Source organism: Chlorocebus sabaeus, chromosome 20, assembly GCF_047675955.1.
Source record: "Chlorocebus sabaeus isolate Y175 chromosome 20, mChlSab1.0.hap1, whole genome shotgun sequence".
Lineage (NCBI taxonomy): Eukaryota > Metazoa > Chordata > Mammalia > Primates > Cercopithecidae > Chlorocebus > Chlorocebus sabaeus.
Genome location: NC_132923.1, coordinates 69,472,491 through 69,493,017, shown reverse-complemented (window position 1 = coordinate 69,493,017; position 20,527 = coordinate 69,472,491). Strand labels below are relative to the sequence as shown.

Here is a 20,527-nt window from a genome sequence, read left to right as displayed (position 1 = left end):
AAATTATATTAGACAATAGCACCAGTGCAGAACATGCTCAGCATCATAAGATCCAAAACACCAGCACAAGTTTATCCATCATTAAAGACAATTACCTCCTTCCTAAAATGTCAGAATAGTAGGTAACTGAGATTAATAAATCTAATCCAAACAAGTAACTCTTATAACATAAAATTTCTCTTTTAGAAGTATATGTGAGAACCAATCAGCTAAATGTAACTGTTTAAGACTGAAGATGTCCAGTACTTTTAAAATTGGACATTACCATATACAGGTAGAACATTTCTAAAAATGACGTGACAAATGATTCTTAACACTTTTTAAAAAATTCCTTCAGTTTATCAATAAATGTGGCAGAATAAAAGACAATCCTAGAAAACTTTATTCATCATTCTATGTGTGTTTTAATAAGTAGTGATGCTCCCATTATAGGAATCCATTATTAACCTAATTTTCTAATGGAGGAAGAGAGAAAAGATAATTACCACTTTCTGTGGAATACTCAACTTAGGACCAAATAATAGCAATCTAGGAAATAGTAAAGATTTTTGGTTTATATTTCATGGATAGTGCTGCTGTTCCAGCCTTATAAAGTAAAGCTGGTCTGCTTCCCAAATTCCAAAAATTAAAATACTCCCCACCTCACCCTACCAACCAGTGCCCTTTGGTTTTTGTTTTAGAACAAGGAAGGGTTAAATGGTTGCTGATCATGGATGCACCATTTTGATTTTGTGACCTTTCACACACAGAAATCATACCAAATGGCCAGACACTTATTTTACAGAACAGTTTAAATATTACACATTGGCCAAATCAACTTATTCCACCCACCCTGGTGGAGGGGGAGAAAAAACCCATACCTATAAAACTACTTCACTTGACAGGATGTGTCTACCAACAATAAGTAGCTTAAACAACTTTCACCAATTAAGATGTCTAGTTTAGATTTTAAAATGGGAAAGTCACACATTTAAAAAGTAAATATAGTTGAAAATGTAAATCAGTTATAATCTGAACCTAATGAACCATGCAAGGAGCAAGGGTTAATAAACCAATGTGCTTTGAATTTGTTCAAGTACTGATATTTCTGTATAAAGATTTAGCATATATATATAACAGCTATGAGAAGTGAAAAAAGATTTTTCCCCAAAAATGAAAATATTAAAACTAAGTTAAAATACATATAGTTAGTATTCCACACAGCATAAAATTTGACAAATCAAAGTTTAACATGTCCCAGTTGACCATGTGTGAATATGCAAAGCAGGTATTAAAACCAATATGTCCAATATTTAAAACCAGTTTGTAATTGGGGGAACTTCTAAATCCTTAATTAAAAAACACAAATGAAGTGAAAGCTTTAAACTGGTACACACTGTTCACACCTATATTTCAAGTTTGGAAATGCATATTTGCAAGCAGCAATACAAAAGTATTCATGAAGAATGCATAATCTCTGAAAATTATGAAAACATCCCTGCTACCAATACATTTCTAAATACAAAACTGACTACCATATTTGTTACTTCTGTGTAGCGAGAGAAGTTCATTTTTAAAACAGATAAAATTCAGTCTTTAGGTGTGAATGGTATGAATGACAGTCTTTTTTTTTTTTAAATTTCTTAGTCGTTTGGAATCCTTAAGCATGCAAAAGCTTTGAACAGAAGGGTTCACAAAGGAACCAGGGTTGTCTTATGGCATCCAGTTAAGCCAGAGCTGGGAATGCCTCTGGGTCATCCACATCAGGAGCAGAAGCACTTGACTGAAAAAGAAAAACCAATATTAACCACAGTTCTCAATTCTTCAAAATTACATTGTTAGCTAGTGTCTACATTAAGATAGAACTCTAAAAAAATTTTACTGTTGGCCAGGCACGGTGGCTCAAACCTGTAATCCTAGTGCTTTGGGAGGCCAAGGCGAGTGGACGACCTGAGGTCAGGAGTTTGAGACCAGCTTGGCCAACATGGTGAAATGCTGTCTCTACTAAAAACACAAAATATTAGCTGGGCATGGTGGCAGGCACCTGTGATCCCAGCTACTCGGGAGGCTGAGGCAGGAGAATAGCTTGAATCTGGGAGGCGAGGGTTGCAGTGAGCTGAGATCCGGCCACTGCACTCCAGCCTGGGCAACAGAGTGAGACTCCCATCTCAAAACAAAACAAAACAAAAACAAACAAACAAACAAAACCCCACAAAAAAACCTACTGTTAAAACTCTAGGTAAAATGTATCACGACAAAATTATGGATCAGAAAAAAACTACATATATTTGCAATGAGCCCTGTCCTAAATTTCTATCAAGACCTATTTTCATTCCAGAGTAATAGTATGGGTTTTCTTTTTCTCTTTTTTTTTTGGAGACAGTCTTACATTCTGTTGCCCAAGCTGGAGTGCAGTAGCATGATCTCAGTTCACTGCAACCTCCGCCTCCTGGGTTCAGGGGATTCTTGTGCCTCAGCCTCCCAAGTACCTGGGTTACAGGGCTGTGCCACCATACCCGGCTAATAAGACAGGGTTTCACAATGTTGGCCAGGCTGGTCTCAAATTCCCAACCTCAGGTGATCTGTTCACCCAGGCCTCCCAAAGTACTGGGATTACAGGCATGAGCCAATGTGCCCAGCCCAGTTGTTTTATTTTTTCCAGTAAACCATACGAATAGATTCACAAGCAATTATGTACGTGAATTTGCATTGTTGTTCAGAATTCTTATACTTTTTCCACTTGCTAAATAAGAATGGCATCAATGTGAAAGCATGCTAAGAAACAAATATTTAAGTAGCAATAATCAACAAGGTTAAAAGTCCAAAAACAGGGCCAGGCGTGGTGGCTCAAGCCTGTAATCCCAGCACTTTGGGAGGCCGAGACGGGCGGATCACAAGGTCAGGAGATCGAGATCATCCTGGCTAACACGGTGAAACCCCATCTCTACTAAAAATACAAAAAATTAGCCGGGCGTGGCGACGGGCACCTGTAGTCTCAGCTACTTGGGAGGCTGAGGCAGGAGAACGGTGTGAACCCGGGAAGCGGAGCTTGCAGTGAGCTGCGATTCCGCCACTGCACTCCAGCCTGGTCTACAGAGCGACTCCATCTCAAAAAAAAAAAAAAAAATACAAAAAATACAAAAAAGGAGTCCAAACTGCTCTTTATAGCCTAAAGTATAAATAACAGAACTAAAAAAAAAAGTATGGGAAAAGCCCATAAACACACCGCCGCCTTAAAAAAAAAAAAAAAAAGATTGGTCTTGGAGGAACAAAGTATCATTACACTGGTACACTGGCAGTGATAAGTTACCCTTATAATAATCAAAAATAGACTCAATCAAGCAGGTGGGTCCCCAAATTTGTAAGATGTTGAGAATTTAGGAGGACATTATGGTTGTTTCCAAGCATCAGATCTGAGTTCATATCTATCAATTACTTGGGATTCATCAAAATATTTCTCTAAGAACTTGTTTTGTGCCATATACTGTTCAAGGCATCGGAGGGATTATAGAAAGTAAAGTAAGACAAAAATGAATCCCATCTCTCTCAGAAGAGTCTAGTAAAAGAAAAAAGCATCAACAATCATGAGTGTCACAAGAGGAATTATACAAGGAACACAATGGTTATTAAGCGGAGACTTAAAAAGCAGTTAGGAATTATCAAAGTGAACTGACTGCTTTTCAGGTAAGCCTTAGCAAAGGTCAAGAGTTAACCTGATTCACTACACCAGATTTTCTTATCTGGAAAATGAGAATGTCATCATAGTTAACAAGAATTAAATGACATTAAGTACATAAAATGCCTAGCCCAGCACCATGACCAGCACCTAGTAAGAATTCAAAAGGTGGTAACTTAACACTACTTACAGCACTATAAAAAAGACATTTAAGTGCTTTAAACAAAAATATAACCTAACACGTGGTTTCTTTTTTTTTTTTTTTTTTTTTGAGACGGAGTCTCGTGCTGTCGCCCAGGCTGGAGTGCAGTGGCCAGATCTCAGCTCACTGCAAGCTCCGCCTCCCGGGTTTACGCCATTCTCCTGCCTCAGCCTCCCGAGTAGCTGGGACTACAGGCACCCGCCACCTCGCCTGGCTAGTTTTTTGTATTTTTAGTAGAGACGGGGTTTCACCGTGTTAGCCAGGATGGTCTCGATCTCCTGACCTCGTGATCCGCCCGTCTCAGCCTCCCAAAGTGCTGGGATTACAGGCTTGAGCCACCGCGCCCGGCCAACACGTGGTTTCTTAAAGACACTGCTACTACTTCTACTTCTTATGTTCCCAGAAGGACCCAGCCAGTGACTTCTAAGAGGTCCTTAAATTACGTAAAAGGAAAAAAAAGTCTTAAATTACCTTGTCAGTCCTGCTGCCACGGTTTGGGCGCCCACCACGCCCACGTCCACCTCGTCCTCCCCTGCCACCACGTCCTGGGCGGCCAAGGTCTCCAAAATTGATCTCCAGCTGAGACGTTATATCATTTGCTGGCTTCCGGAAATGATGGTCCATAACCGAATCTTCAGCATGAGCCTAAAAACGTAAGTGAAGATGACTGGGTTATTAGTAGAAAAGTAACGTCGCAAAATTTCTAAATAATGAGCTTTCTTCTAAAAAGACCAAAAATCCAAACTGTACTTTCTGTGAACAAATGTCTCAATGTCTCCACAGGTAACAAGCTAGGGCTCAGCTATAGTGATCTTGGAGGAATAATTTCCTTCACTTTTCTCTATCGCAAAACTGCAGGTAATATCAGCGGTCCTCAACTAAAGACATATATGCTATCACAATCAACCCAAATGATTGTGGCCCATCCCAGACTTACTGAATCATAATCTTTAGCAGTGAAATCTGGACAAGTACATTTTAAATATGCCCTTCAGATCAGGACTCCAATGTGAATCCTTGATGAAGACCTCTGGAGAGATGACATATAAGGCTACTACTATCATTGAAGTTAAAAAGAACACGCAAGTTAAAAAGAAAACCTCCGTTCTACACTCTTTCAACTAAACTAGGGTAACGACCTTATTCCATACAAACTTTTCAGAAGCATCTTCTGTTAATATACAACCATTATGTTTTTCCACACAAATATGGAGAGCTACAAATTCAAGTGAAACACTACACACTTTACATAAGGGGAATCTTGTAAAGCTATGCACAAATAAATCCACAGCTTAAATGTGTCACAGGAACTTTTTTTTTTTTTTGAGACAGGGTCTCACTCTGTCACCAGGCTGGAGTGCAGTGGCGCGATCTGGGTTCATTGCAACCTCCACCTCCCAGGCTCAAGTGATCCTCCCACCTTAGCCTCCCAAGTAGCTGGGACTACAGGCACATGCCACGATGTCTGGCTAATTTTTTTGTATTTTTTTATAACAGGTTTTCGCAGTGTTGCTCAGGCTGGTCTCAAACTCCTGGGCTCAAGTGATCCGCTGGTGTTGGCCCTCCAAAGTGCTGGGACTACCGGCATGAGCCACCATGCGCAGCTAGAAACTTCTTAAAAATGAAGTCATGTTTGTGAAATCCAGATCCTTTCTATTTGTGTTTAAGATACATGACCCAGGCTGGGAGGAAAAAAGCAAAAAGCCAGACAGTTCTACACTGCTCCATGCCTGATGTCTTCTTCCATGCTTGGGATGGGTTTTAATCTTCTAGTTGAAAACTGTGCCTATGGGACTTTAAAGTACAGCTTTCTTTTTCTAAATACGTGTAAGAAATCCTCTTTTCTAAAGGAATAAAGAACATTTTCTTCTTTCATTAGAACTTGTACTATTACAATTCCATTAGATTCAACTTAAAATATTACAACTGTTAATAACTAGCCTTTAAAGTACAAATAAATTTTTGTGTTTTCATCCCTTACATCAACTCATACTAGCATTAAAGGTCAATCCTTTGTACCCACACTAACACACTGTAAGGCAACAGAAGGCTCTAATACAAATTTTAAAGGAGCCTAGAAACATAAAAACAAATTCACAAAAACACCAGCAAATTAAGATGAATTATATATACTAATTGTGTGATTTTTAAATGTTTGAAAGAGCTTTCAAACCAATGCTTTCAATTAATTGCAAACCACCTATCAAAAATATTCAGAAAAAAATAAAACCAGCCAACCATATAACAATAAAAAGTAAGGCCAAGGGCAGTGGCTGAAACTTGTAATCCCACACTCTGGAAGGCATAGGCAGGAGGGCTGCTTGAGTCCAGGAGCTGGCATAGGCATGTAGTTCCAGCTACTCAGGAGGCTGAGCTAGAAGGATCGCTTGAGCACATGGAGGTTGAGGCTGCAGTAAGCTGTGACCATGCTACTGCATTCCAGCCTACATGACAGACCAAGACCTTGTCTCAAAATAAAGTGTATGGGGGAGTGCTCCCTTTGGCAGCACACATACTAAAAGTGGAATGATGCAAAGATTATTAGCATGATCCCCACAAGGATGACAAGCAAAACTGTAAATTGTTCGATTTTTTAAATTAAAAAATAGAAACAATAAAAAATAAAGTATTTGGGAAAATGTGTTTAGGCTATATGCAGATACCATGCCATTTTATATAATGGACTTGAGCATGTGAAAATTTTAGTATGTCTGGGTCCTGGAACAAATCCCCAGCAGATACCAAGAAACTGTACTGGGATAAATTTGGGGCAGGGGGTTGGGGGGAACCTTTTATTTTCTTTTGAGACAGTCTTGCTCTGTCAACTAGACTGGAATGCAATGATGCAATCTTGGCCCACCGCAACCTCTGCTTCCTGGGCTCAAGTGATCCTCTCCTGCCTCAGCCTCCTAGGTAGCTGAGACCACAGGTGCATGCAACCACATCCAGATAATTTTTATAGTTTTTGTAGAAATAGGGTTTTGCCATGCTGCCCAGGCTGGTCTCAAACTTTCAACTCAAATATCTGCTTGCCTCAGCCTCCCAAAGTGCTGGGATTACAGGTGTAAGCCACTGTGCCCAGCCTCCTTCTTTCTAGAGAGCTCAGAGAATGAGCAGCAGAAAACAGAAACTCTGAGCTCTGTCAATAACATGGTAACACAGTTCTCCATTTGTAAAGTTTCTTCCTTCCTCTTAACTACCTCACATTTGTCATGAGAATGAAGATATGTACAAGTTAAAGAGCTTTTTTTAAAAAATTTTTTTGAGAAAGAGTCTTGCTCTGTTGCCCAGGCTGGAGTGCAGTGGTGTAACCTCAGCTCACTGCAACCTCCGCCTCCTGTGTTCAAATGATTCTCTTGCCTCAGCCTCCTGAGTAGCTGGGATTACAGGCATGCGCCACCACACCTGGCTAATTTTGTATCTTTAGTAGAGATGGGGTTTCTCCATGTTGGTCAGACTGGTCTTGAAATCCCGACCTCAGGTGATCCGCCCACCTCAGCCTCCCAAAGTGCTGGGATTACAGGTGTGAGTCACTGAGCCTGGCCAAAACCAAGTGTTCTAATGCAGTTTTTTTCCTACAGGACTTAAAAAAAGATAATTTCCTCATTTACTATTCATATGGAGTAAATGTTAAAAATCATCTCTAAACCTAAAAAAAACTTTAAATCTTTTTAATCTCCATTTTATTTTACAATGTTTCCAAGTTTGTCTTATAGCCATTTTGCAGTTTAAAAAATTAAGCGTATCGGCTGGGCATGGTGGCACACGCCTATAATCCCAGCACTTTGGGAGGCTCACACAGGTGGATCACTTGAGGCCAGGAGTTTGAAACCAGCCTGGCCAGCATGGTGAAACCTCATCTCTACTAAAAATACAAACATTACCCGGGCGTGGTGGTGAATGTCCATAATCCCAGCTACTGGGGAGGTTGAGACACAAGAATTGTTTGAATTCGAGGGGCGGGAGGTTGTGGTGAGCAGAGACGGTACCACTGCATTCCAGCCTGGGCGAAAGAGTCAGACTGTGTCCCAAAAAAAATAAAAATAACTAATACCTTATTAAATGGGTTTGCCCTCATAATATTTTAATTTAACTTTACCTTAGGATGATAAAACTTGCAGTCTGGATTTCTGGCACAGCCCAATTTATGATATGAATAAATCAAACACAAATGTCAAAAGGTTAAAGGAAGCTGATAGAGAAAAAAAATTTAGGAGAAGAAATAATATAGTTTGGCTTTAAAAACTCATACAAGCCCTAACAAGGAGCGGCACTGAAATATTCCTCTAAGAACACACCCCAAAGCTTAAACGGAAGCTACCAATTCAAGAGCCATCAATGTGACTTTTTCCAATACAGCTGACTCTTGAACAACTTGGGTTTGAACATTCTGCCTGTCAGCCTTGAAACAAGCAAGCCCAACCCCTCTTCTTCCTATCCAAAATAAAGACCTTTGCGACAATCCAGTTCCATTTAATGAACAGTAAATATATTTTCTCAACATTTTAACTTACTTTACTGTAAAAATACAGTATATAATATGCAACATACAAAAAGCGTTAACTGGTTATGTTATCAATAAGACTTTCAGTCAACAGGTTATTAGTAGTTAAGTTTTGGCAGAGTCAAAGGTTACATGTGCACTGATCTGCAGGGTCAGTGCCCCTAGCAACCTCACATTGTTCAACAAGTCAACTGTATTTTCACTAGTTTCCATGTTTCTTAAGTAAAACCCACATATTCTTTGGTTTTTAAAGCCATCATTCCTTAGACAAGATGCATATTACCATTTACTGAGTGTCCTGGCCATTACACATGATATAGGCAGACAGTTTCAAAAGTTGAATTCCAAATGAAGTCACTTAACATTTTAGGTTATATGAAAATGTCAAGATTTCAACCTAACACCATAATACCAAAATCCTTTAATGATCTCCAGTTTGGCAAGATTTCAAAAATACAATCACAACTTTGAAAAGAACTATCACATTTCTGAACACTAAAAATTACACAATACACCACTAACAGCTTTTTAGGAAAAAGCATCTCTACCACATAAAACATAATTATGAATTGATCGAAGGACTTTCTTAGAATATGTGATAATACAGTTTATTTTCCTTATAAAGCAAATTATCTGCCCCAAATGATCCTATGTAAAGCTTTTTTTATAGACAAATCACCCATGTGAAATTTTAAAACAAAAATTATAAATACAATTCAAGTCACATCTGAACATTTTCAAACACGACAAAACTTAATTTTACCTCTTCACTCTTTGATTTATGAAGAACAAATCCCTTCTTCCACTGCCCATCAGCACCTTCATTTGGTTTTCGGATATTAAATTCTACTTTTGCCCGGTCCTTATTTTGAATAGCCTTCCACTCATCCAAAGTCATCTCTTTTGGACCCTCCTCTTTTACCTCTTCAACTTCATTCTCCCTGTGAAAAGGTTTTCAAGTTTTATACCTGGTAGAGAGCTGATATAATTTACATAAAAGTATTTCAAATTTATGATTTTAATTAAGAAAGTTAACCTTGTAATCTTTTAGAGAAAGATTATCCAAGGATGAGGGTATCCTAGTTTCCTGTGTAACTAAGCAACTTGGTAGAGACCAGGAATTCAGTGTTTGCTGACTATATACAAGTAAGGGATATAGAATTCAACCTCATGAACTCTTAAATGATCACTTATCAGTAATACAACCTAGAACAGGCTTTACCAATACTAAAATACACATTTCTTAAAAACAGTACCTGCCAGGCACGGTGGCTCATGCCTGTAATCCCAGCACTTTGGGAGGCCGAGGTGGGCAGATCACGAGATCAGGAGATCGAGACCATCCTGGCTAACACAGTGAAACCCCGTCTCTACCAAAAATACAAAAAATTAGCCAGGCGTGGTGGCGGGCACCTATAGTCCCAGCTACTCCAGAGGCTGAGGCAGGAGAATGGCGTGAACCCGGGAGGCGGAGCTCACAGCGAGCCAAGATCACACCACTGCACTCCATCCTGGGCTACGAGCAAGACTCTGTCTCAAAAAATAAAAAACCAAACAGTACCTTGTTTAAAAACTACCTTCTTAGGTAAAATCCTCAGCCTATCTTCTTTTAAACCACATTTTTAATTTCCATAATTCCCAAAATACGTTAATTCTTAATAACACACAAGAAGGTAATCCTCTTGACAGAAGGATGTCTGTTAGCAACCAGGGTTCAACTTTTGGAACATAAAAGAACTGTTCCTCTATGCTTTATTTCGGCAACTAGCACTTATAGCAAATAAAAACAATAGCCATGTTTCTACAAATCCTAAAATCCTTATACTCCAATTTTCAAACCAACCTGTATACGGAAAGGAGGCCAAGGATTCACTGCTAATAGAACTATCCACAAACACACACTGGTTTCATTATTTAACACTAAACCATTTATTTCTAAATATAATTCTCCAGTCTATTGAATACGATCCTTTCCTCTTTTTACAGAAACAAAGCACTGGCCTAAGGATCCACTATTTTAGTATAATCTCAATTTGCAATTGTCATCAAACAAGTCATTTGCTATTTGGGGAGCCCTTCTTTCCAAAGATAGCAGGTGATTCAGTTAGCTTTAGAGCTCAAATATCTCCCTGGATGCTGCCCTTTACCATTTGACAAATCCTATCTTAAAACTTCCTCCAGTTATATCTATGCTGCAAAAAACAAAAAACAACTCTAGAGCAAGTTTACACTGAATTGGGTACTGAGTCCACCCAGTCATTTTACAGATGAGAAATCCAAGAAAATAAAAAAAGTCCTGGTTACCCATGTTATAACACAGCCAGGAATATAACTTAGCATACCTTTTATCATATCATGGAGGCATGACACCCACCTTTCAGGAATTACTGCAAAGATTAAATAAAAACCAAACAGAAGCTCTGGAAGCTATATATAAGCTAGTTAATCAGTCAGCCAATGTTGTGTTTCTTAAATTTATACTTCCATATGCTATGCCCAGATTCTTCCCTACTCTGGAGTAAGATTAGAGACAGTTCTAATGTGATGGATAATTATTTTCTTTAAACCAAACACCTTCAATTTCATTCCTGGGTACTCAGCTAAGGATTTGCTACCGATACCCTATCAGCACATTAGTACCTTTTGGTAAACAGTTATAATATTTGCAGATCACTCTGAGTGATTCAACATGGGCTCTATTAAACAGTTGTGGTTGGACGCGGTGGCTCACACCTGTAATCCCAGCATTTTGGGAGGCCAAGGCGGGAGGATCACTTGAGGCCAGGAGTTCAAGACCAGCCTGGCCAACATGGTGTAACCGTGTCTCTACTGAAAATACAAAAATTAGCTGGGCATGCTGGAGCATACCTATTGTCCCAGGTAATCGGGAGACTGAGGCAGGGGAATCGCCTGAACCTCAGAATAGCCAAAATCGCGCCACTGCACTCTAGCATGGGAGACAGGAGACTGTGTCTCAAAGAAACAAACAAACAAAAAAGTTACGTTGACCACTGTGAGAAACTTAATGTTGCATAGGGTTCATTTGTTAAGGCACCAATCACCATTTCATTGTTTATCAGGCAAAAGTATGATTCCATTATAGTTTTGCATAAATTTTTACTACCAAGTTCAAAACATCACCCAATACTAGGTACTTTTATCTACTCCCTCCAATAGTGTATCATTTTTCCTTATCCCAACAAATCCATGGAATATGATATTCCCATCATTAACAGTGTTTCATCATAAGACCAATTCTTCCTGAAGAAAAGAAAAAATTCAAGGCCAGGCGCAGTGACTCATGCCTGTAATCCCAGCACTTTGGGAGGCTGAGGTGTGCGGATCACCTGAGGTCGGGAGTTGGAGATCAGCCTGATCAACATGGAGAAATCCCATCTCTACTAAAAATACAAAATTAGCCAGGCATAGTGGCACATGCCTGTAATCCCAGCTACTCAGGAGCTCAGGCAGGAGAATCACTTGAACCCAGAAGGCAGAGGATGCAGTGAGCCGAGATCGCGCCATCGCACTCCAGCCTGGGCAACAAGTGAAACTCCGTCTCAAAAAAAAAAAAAAAAAAAGAGCAAGTTTAGAAAGCATCTGCCCCTCCCACCCCCAAACTAACTTGAATATGCTTCTGGTTAGGAATCACTGTCCTAAACAACCTGTAATCCAAGACTTTAAACCACAATAACAAATAACTGACAAAATAAACATAATTTTAGGCCAGGCGCCGTGGCGCACGCCCATAATCCCAGCACTCTGATCAGGAATTTCAGACCAGCCTGGCCATTATGGTGAAACCGTCTCTACTAGAAACACAAAAAATTAGCCAGGTGTGGTGATGCACGCCTGTAATCCATTACTCGGAAGACTGAGGTAGAAGAATCGCTTGAACCCAGGAGGCAGAGGTTGCAGTGAGCCGAGATAACGCCATTGCACTTCAGCCTGGGTGACAGAGCGAGAGTATCTCGAAAAAGAAAAAAAAAAAAACAAAAACACGTAATTTTAAAAGCTAGTGAAGGGCCAGACGTGGTGGCTCACTCCTGTAATCCCAGCACTCTGGGAGGCCGAGGAGGGCAGATCACCTGAGGTCAAGAGTTCAAGACCAGCCTGTCCAGTTGGCCAAGACAGTGAAACCCCTCTCTACTAAAAAATATAGAATATTAGCCAGGCATTTAAAAAAAAAAAGTTAGTGAAGGGCTGGGCAAGGTGGCTCACGCCTGTAATCCCAGCACTTTGGCAGGCCAAGGTGGGTGGCTTGCCTGAGCTCAGGAGTTGAAGACCAGCCTGGGCAAAATGGTGAAACTCTGCTCTACTAAAAATACAAAAATTAGCCAGGCCTGGTGGCAGGCACCTGTAGTCCCAGCTACTCAGGTGGCTGAGGTGGAAGGATTGTTTCAGCCCGGGAAGCGGAGGGTGCAGTGAGCCAAGATCACTCCACTGCATTCCAGCCTGGGCTACAGAATGAGACCTGGTCTCAAAAAAGAAAAAAATGCTCGTGAATAACATACTCTGATCTTTGCTCTCTTCACACATTTAAAAACAGGCCAGTAATGCTATGTTCCAAATTCTACGTTGGAAGTAACTTCAAGACAGAACTAATCTTAAAATGGCCACATTTTCTACTTTTAACTACCTCAAAGTAAAATTTGTACGGTTGTATGACAATGGTAAAATGACTAATCAAACAGAAATAACCACATTAAAATATTCTATTTTTCAAAGCATTAGAGTCAAATATATACACATAAAGCACTCTTTTAAGGGCTGGGTGCAGCGGCTCATGCCTGTAATCCCAGCACTTTGGAAGGCCAAGGCAGGAGGAACGCTTGAGCCCAGGAATTCCAGACCTGCCTAGGCAATATAGTGAGACCCTGTCTCTTACCAAAAAAAGAAAAAAAAAAAAAAAAGCATTCTTTTAAATACTCTTTGAGGGATGAGGGTACAATACGTCTCCCTTGTCAAAAACAAAAAGCCATCAAGCAACAGCATTAAATCTATGGGTTATCTCATTGGTCAAAATCCAGTGCTTTTAATTCTGGGTCATTACTATTACACGCAAAACCACTTACTTATTTTCAGTGTCTGCCACTGGATGATGTTCTTCACCTTCAGGTGTTTCCTCAGTCACATTTGATTGATCCAAGTCACTGTAATTATAAGATATTTGTTTCTGAATGTATTTGGGGGACTCTCTAAGGAAAGAAAGAAAAAGAAAGGCATCTAGGTCCATTTACATGTAGCTGAAGAGTTCTTCATACAAAAATACTGTAAACCCTCACTTTCTCTAACTCCTTTCCTACTAAATATACTCCCCAGAAGACCTTGAAAAGGAAATAATATAAACTATTTAGTTCATATACTTCATACTTAAAAAGTAACAGAACAAGGCAGCTAATTATAAAACCAAGCTTTACTAGTTTAACAAATTTTGTAATGACAACAAAGTCAAAAGCTAGAATAGGAACTATTAAGGGCACTAAGATAATCAGAATACCCAAATAACCTTATTGTGGGGTTTCAGAAGCAGCTACAAATATATATGGGGGAAAATGAGTAACAAATATATTGAAGTATAGAAAAACTAGTCATTCAATACACTACAACCCAAATTCATCCCATAGGATATTATCTTATAGTAGCTCTCAGAGGAGAGCATTCATTATCTCAGACAAGTAAAATTTGACAGAGGTATGGATTAACCCCTAGTTAGGTACAGAATTTTAAAAAAAATCAGAATACCAACGTTAATTCGTCTTTGACAGTTCCCCAGTTGTGAGATCCGCTACCTCCACGTTTGTCCTCGTGCTTCAGGCCACTGTAATGTGAAAAAGAACTAACAAAACTGAGTTAACATAATACTCTTTAGTTCTAGAAATTCAAAGTTTGTTTATTAGATTAAAATATTAAAATAAACTAAAAACCAGTAAGACTTACGATCTATCACTTCCACTATGCCTATCAAATTCACGTTTGCCACGAGAATCAAATCCATCTCCTCGGCCCATTCCACGTCCACGGCCCCCTCGACCTCTTCCAAGACCACCACGACCTCGAATAGGTCGGTCAATAATCGGTCTATAATATAAACAAATTATACTTCCATGGTTTCCAGAATGAGGAAAATCCATCCAAAAACCCAAAAATACAGAACATGTTTACCAGCTCAAAAACCAATAAATACACATGCTTCAGAAAATTCAAAATAGTCTATTTCTAAACATAAAGGAAGCCAGAACAAGAAAGCCTCCCAGAACAAGAAAACTATTTTAGCACTCTAAAACATTACTACCAATGCATATACTTTTCCACTGTTATTCACTGCACATATAATCCAGTCCATCACCATTTACCAATACACTTAAAAATTAAACACATTTAATAAACCAACAGTATTTTCCTTCTAACTCTGTATCGGGAGACAGCAAGAAAAAAAAAGTGGTTATCAATTCAATAAAGTGCTTCCATTACAAGAGACCTAAGTTTGAACCATCACCCAAAGGTCTAAAACATAACAATGCACACATACAGATGTTTCTGTCAAAAACTAATAGAAACAATTAGCCAGACTGCTACCTGGCAATTATTCCCAACTTATAGCTTAACATTAAGCGGTGACTCTATAAAGTAATAAAATATGAAGACTTTTTTGGTTCACGCCTGTAATCCCAATATTGCAGGAGGATAGCTTGAGCAGAGGAGCTCAAGACCCACCCATGCAATATAGATAGTGAGACCTCAGCTCTACAAAAAAATAAGCAGAGTGTGGTGGTGTAATCTTGTAGTCTGAGCTACTCAGGAGGAGGGTGAGATGAGAGGATTGCTTGAGCCCAGGAAGCAGAGACTGTAGTGAGCTACGCTTGCATCACTGCACTCCAAGCCTAGGAGTTAGACCAAGATCCTGGCTCAAAAACAAAAAAAAACAACTTACCGATCAACTGAAAATTCGCCTCCTTCACCCTTTTCTTCAATTGGCTTTTCAAATCTTCGTTCACGAGGTGGTCGCCTTTCTGGTCGTCTATCAATTATTTTCCCTTCACCCTGAAGTTGTTGATCAGGTCTTCTTCCAACTCGTCTTATTCCTAAAAGGATAGATAACGTGCATAAGCAAACTATTTTTGCAATACGAAAAGTATAGGCCTGGACTGTCAAAAGCTGCTTCTCTTCCAATCCACTACCATTTCCTGTTGGAAAAAAGTAAACACTGGGCAACTCTAACGTGTAACAAAGTACCTTAGGGAAACTGCCATTTAAAGACAATAAACCTTCCAATCCATACCACGGACCAAATACATAAATAAATAAAATACAGACAATAAACTTATTTTAAACATCTATTTAGTTTGCCAAGTTATTCTCCCCCTCATAAGCATTTTCTATAACTGACTTGGAAATCATTTGGGCAACCATTATTCCCGTCGCTTTTCAAGATATCAGTCTCTTAATAAAAAGTTTTAAACTTAAAAAATGTTAGGCAAGTGATACATTTTGGCTTTTAAAATACCAAAGAAAATACCAGCAGCCATTCATAATAACCAAGCAAATCAACACACTCACTAGATATGGCCCCTTACAAAAGTGAGGGCCACATTTTGTTATCCTATCTAATCTGAAAAAACAAAAAAGCAATTAAGACTCATAATTCTATGGAATCACAAATCTGAAAGGAAAATATGGCATTTAGGATTAGAGAACATCACCTCAGTTTAAAACAGCCATTTAACCAGAAAGTGTCATCTTTTAGTCTCCTTAACTGCAGGCACACAAAAAGGGCCATCTTCCCCTATTAGTTTAAAAATTTATAGCATGTAAGTGTATATATGTTTGTACCCACTCCCACATCTCTAAGTACTTCCAAGTTAGGAAACAGTTACTTATTATGCATGGAGACAGTCCTCTAAAAAATTTGCCCTTACTACTATCTTTATTATCAAATAATCTTTAAAAAACAAATCCACACACATAAGACCCCTTTTAAGCAATATGTAAGAAATAAGAAACTTGTGACACTAAGTGATAGCTGAAGCATTTACTAATTTCCCCCTTTACTGCTTTTCCTGTAATGTTTGAAACCCCACAAAGGTAACCAATTTAAATTATTGGTGCCCTTAAGGATCAACAGATGGATGATTAAATTAATGACTTTAAGATTGTTGGTATGCTCTAATTCCCAATTTCTGACAAAGTCATAAAGCAGCTGAGGAATTGGTTTTACAAGATTTTAAGCTGCTTCACTTTGGTTCTAAGAAAGTAGAACACCATCAGGACACACCCAATTGTTCAATTGCCTGTAACTAGAGCCAAACAGTAACTATCAGTCTCTTCAACAGAATTTTGCAGTTCATTCCCTGCAAATACAAGATAGACTACAAATGTTAGACCTTACACCAAGGTATTTAAATAAATGTCATCAGTAAAAAAGTGTACTGGGGTGGAGTTAAGGAGCCAGTCCTTGCAATAATATCCAAGCCACACACACCCAAGTGAACAATAGTTGGCGTCCCCACCCAATATCAATATTAAGCTTACAGAATCTTAGAAACTTAGATTAAACTCACCTAATGAAAAAGACTGACATTTAAAAATGCAAGCTTCTTTTGATATACTTACGTATAACCTGCAAGCTCATTAACTGCACTAGTTTCAGGCATCCATTCTGTTTTAGAAAATCCCTGGTCTACACTCTCAATGACATTCTGCTATCAGTTCTCAAGTTCTTCAAATGGGCAAGAGAAGCTACAAAATTAATTCATAAAACATAAACATTAAATATCTGTCTAAAGTATGTCAAGCATTATGTCACAATGTGTTGTCAAAACCACAGAACACAACCAGGTTAACGTTCCTACTATCTGCAGGGATTTTGTTTACAGATTTATTCCCAGTAAATAGAGGACAGTAGAATCTCAAAACGGGTATTGTCCATTCAACACTTTTCCTGTATTTACATGCTTGTATTTTATGCAACTTAGTAAGAATGCTCTGAAATACTGACCTAAGGAAAATGTTGATTGCTAATATGGAATAGTTTTCCCATGGAAAGACTTATTGAATGGTGAACTTAAGTCTTAGTTCTAACTTCATGAAATCATTCCCCACATTCGTCACTTAAAATACTTTTCAGGTAAGAGCTTATTTCTTAGATGGGCTTCATGATCAAAATAACTCAGGCATTTAAATATGCTTCATGTTTTGAACATTCAAAATGAGTGAACACATCTACCTGGTACACATTACTCGTCAGACTCAACTTTTTTGTGTACTTTCTTAAGCTTAAGCATAGTTTAAATAATTACACAAGTCAGCGTTACTTAACACACGAATTAAATGATTTATTTAGGTGTGTTAGATTGCCATAAAGCTTAATTGGCTGAAGAGATACTTGGCCTAAGTGATGTATATGCTTTCTAATACTCCAACTGTGTTTCTCCTCAACCTATAATTTTACAACAAGAATTAACTATTTTCTTTCATTCACCACCTAGGACCGAGGTTCTTCATTCTAAGCCTCATAAAAGTCCTCAAAAAAAAAAAAAAAACAAAAAAAACAAAAAACACAAAAAACAATAAACCTCCTAAAACAAATCCTACCACGAGGAAATTGTTTTGATTTTCAAAATTAGTTGAATGTCACAGAAGTCAACAAAAGCTAATGAGAACTCCTTTCAGAGAAGCACGTGGCAGGAAGGGGCAATTTCAACTTTCAACATATAAATACAGCTTTAAAGATTCAGACCTTAGGTCCGACACCTGCTTGCTATTGATCATGCACTTTCTTATCTTCGAACTACTTGCTCTTTTTCATCCGTAACAAACTGGTAATGAGAGTGCAAAAATCAAGACAATCCTGTGAAACTCACAGTGCCCTGGAAGCAACTATTAACCGCCTGTGAAACTCTGACCATGCTTCACGCACATGTGGAGGGGGAAAAAAAAGCTGCAGACTCTAAAGAGCTCTGCTGCGACTAACGCTGTGACAGCCTCTGCACTCACTTTACCCACAAGGCCCAGACTCCACCATGTGAAAGACTCAGTTTGGGGAGTCGAGAGAGAGGATCGTGACTCGAGGACTTTCCTCGGGACGTCCTGCGATCACCAGTCTTCATTCATAATTCCCGCTTCTGCTTAGTCGAGTGTGGCCAAACTCCTCCATTTCCTAACAGCTCAACTCACCCCAGCAAGTTCTGAGAAAGTCCTAACAGTTGAGAGGTGGAGGAGAAACAATAAAGCACACGCGGCACCCCAACCTGCAGCTGACTCCACATGTCCGATGGCCTGGAACGACCCCCTGCTTTTCGGCGGGGATACTCCGCGCCGTCGTGGGACAAGATGGCAGGACAGGAGCCTGAAACAACAGCACCTCAAAGGAGCAGCTCTGCGCAGTAAGCAGCGATGGACCCCAAGCCCCTCCGTAACTACTGCAAGCGTCGGTGAGCGGCCGGCTTCCCCGCACCTCAGTCCATGCGCTCGCCCGCCAAGGAATCCGGCGGGAAGGCAACAGCCTCCCAGGACCCCGAGCGCGCTCGAGGAGCAGCTCATCTCCGACCACGCTCCTCTGCTCACAACCTAAGGCGGGAAGGGGGTGGCTCCGAGAGCCTCGCCGGCGGTGGCTTGAACTCGGGGCTACCACGCTCCTGGCACCTTCGCAGGACCTGGCTTTTGTCGCGTGAAGAAACGTGAGGAAATAGGCGGCAAAGTCTCCCGCGGACCCTCGGAGCTCCAGAAACAAGTGGCAGGCGGCAGCCCTCTCGCTGCTTCCCTCCATCCCAGTCTCCCCCACATTCTGCCCCTGCTTTACCTTCTTTCTTAAGCGCCACGGGCGGCTGCGTCTCCTCTTTCTTGTCAACCACGCCAACGCTGGGGGGCAGCGGGTTTTTGCGGTCTTTCTGGGACTCCTTGCGCAGCTGTTTGCCTGCCGCGTTGGAGTTGGTCTGGGCCGCGGCCTGAGCTGCGCTCTTGGCCCCGGGGCCCCCAACGCCGCCCCCGCCGGCTTCTTTTTTCTTGTTCTCCGCTGCCTTCAGCACCTCGAAGGGGTCCGATTCGTCGTCAAATAACTGGTCGAATCGGTTGGTGACCACGCAGCCGAAGCCTTCCTGTAAGTGCCCAGGCATGATGGTGGCTCGGCGGCGCGTTCCTCCACGGATTGCAGCGGGCCGCGCCGAGCCAAGAGCGCCTGCTTCAGCTCTTCCCACAAGATGGCCGGGCCGAGAGAGGGGGGCCGTCTTCTCTTCCGGCGCCAGGCACACATCCGGGAGCGGCCAGCGCCGCAAGGCACTGTGGGGTGTGTAGGCCAGAGTCGTTTCTCCTGAGGCGAGTCCCTGCGTTGGGACTACAATTCCCAGGATGCACCGCGCGACAACTCTTCGCGCGCGCCCGAGAGGCGGGACCCCAAGAAGGGAGTGAAGCGTGCGAGCTGAAGGAGGGGAAGCGTGGTGGTGGGCGGAGTCCTGCCACCTGCTCTGGTAGCCCTTAAACTCTCTAGGTCTTCAGCTACCCTGAAACCAGAAAAACGTGACGGCGTAGCTGACTCGCGAAAGTGCTCTTTGGTTTCACTCACGCTCCCTCGGGCTCAGGCTAACTTTCCCCACCGCTCCAGGAAGGGTCAAGGTGACTCCCAGACCTTACATCTGAGACGCACAAACTTCCGGGGGAGGGGGTGTTGCTGAGGCGCCGCGCCGGCAGCGAGTAGGCTGGACCCTGCCTGTGCCAAGTCCGAGCAGCTCAGTCGCTGGATTGCCTTTCTGTCAGGCTCCACGGTGAATCGAGGCCCTTCTGTCTAATGTGAGGTGGAATACGTTTCCTCTCGCGGGGACATGAACTAGGGTAGCAGAACTAACCAAAAAGACAAGTGAAACTATCACATGGGAGCGTGGCGCGTCTTTCCCGGGCTTCTCACCGTGTGGCAGCCGGTGTCGTAGGAGTGGTTAACTCCTGACTGTGCAACGCTAAACGCGGGGCAAGCCGCCAGGAAGCACTGTTTACAGAAACGCTGTTACAATCATTCCAATTAATTGTCCTTTCGTGTCCGGCAAGTCAGGGCTTAGGTGGCTGTGGTGTTAGTCACATGCGCTCAAGAAATACCATTTTAGAGCATTTCGAGTGCGTGTGTGCTAGGAGTTGCGGTGAGGGGTGGGAAATACTGAAGTCAATACTTAATAATGAT

At 41.0% G+C, this 20,527-nt stretch overlaps 1 protein-coding gene and 1 non-coding gene across 5 annotated transcripts; one reads left to right on the top strand and one right to left on the bottom strand.

Moving 5' to 3' along the window:
- Positions 1 to 364: 364 nt before the first annotated feature.
- SERBP1 (SERPINE1 mRNA binding protein 1) lies at positions 365 to 19,615 on the bottom strand. Of its 4 annotated transcripts, none has more exons than XM_007978356.3 (8): positions 19,163 to 19,615; positions 15,296 to 15,446; positions 14,302 to 14,442; positions 14,111 to 14,182; positions 13,437 to 13,514; positions 9,125 to 9,302; positions 4,329 to 4,502; positions 365 to 1,762 (listed from the first exon to the last, which is right to left on the bottom strand). In XM_007978356.3, exons 1-8 carry the CDS (start codon positions 19,473 to 19,475, stop codon positions 1,706 to 1,708), a joined length of 1,164 nt encoding a protein of 387 aa, XP_007976547.1. In that variant the 5' UTR covers positions 19,476 to 19,615; the 3' UTR covers positions 365 to 1,705. The 4 variants fall into 4 exon arrangements, with proteins under 4 accessions (XP_007976547.1, XP_007976544.1, XP_007976546.1 ...); XM_007978353.3 differs by having other exon boundaries at positions 13,437 to 13,559; positions 14,111 to 14,200; positions 19,163 to 19,594; XM_007978355.3 differs by having other exon boundaries at positions 14,111 to 14,200; positions 19,163 to 19,594.
- LOC119626307 (U6 spliceosomal RNA) lies at positions 6,349 to 6,453 on the top strand. Its single transcript, XR_005242503.1, has one exon. It is a non-coding gene; the product is annotated as a U6 spliceosomal RNA (small nuclear RNA).
- Positions 19,616 to 20,527: the final 912 nt, after the last annotated feature.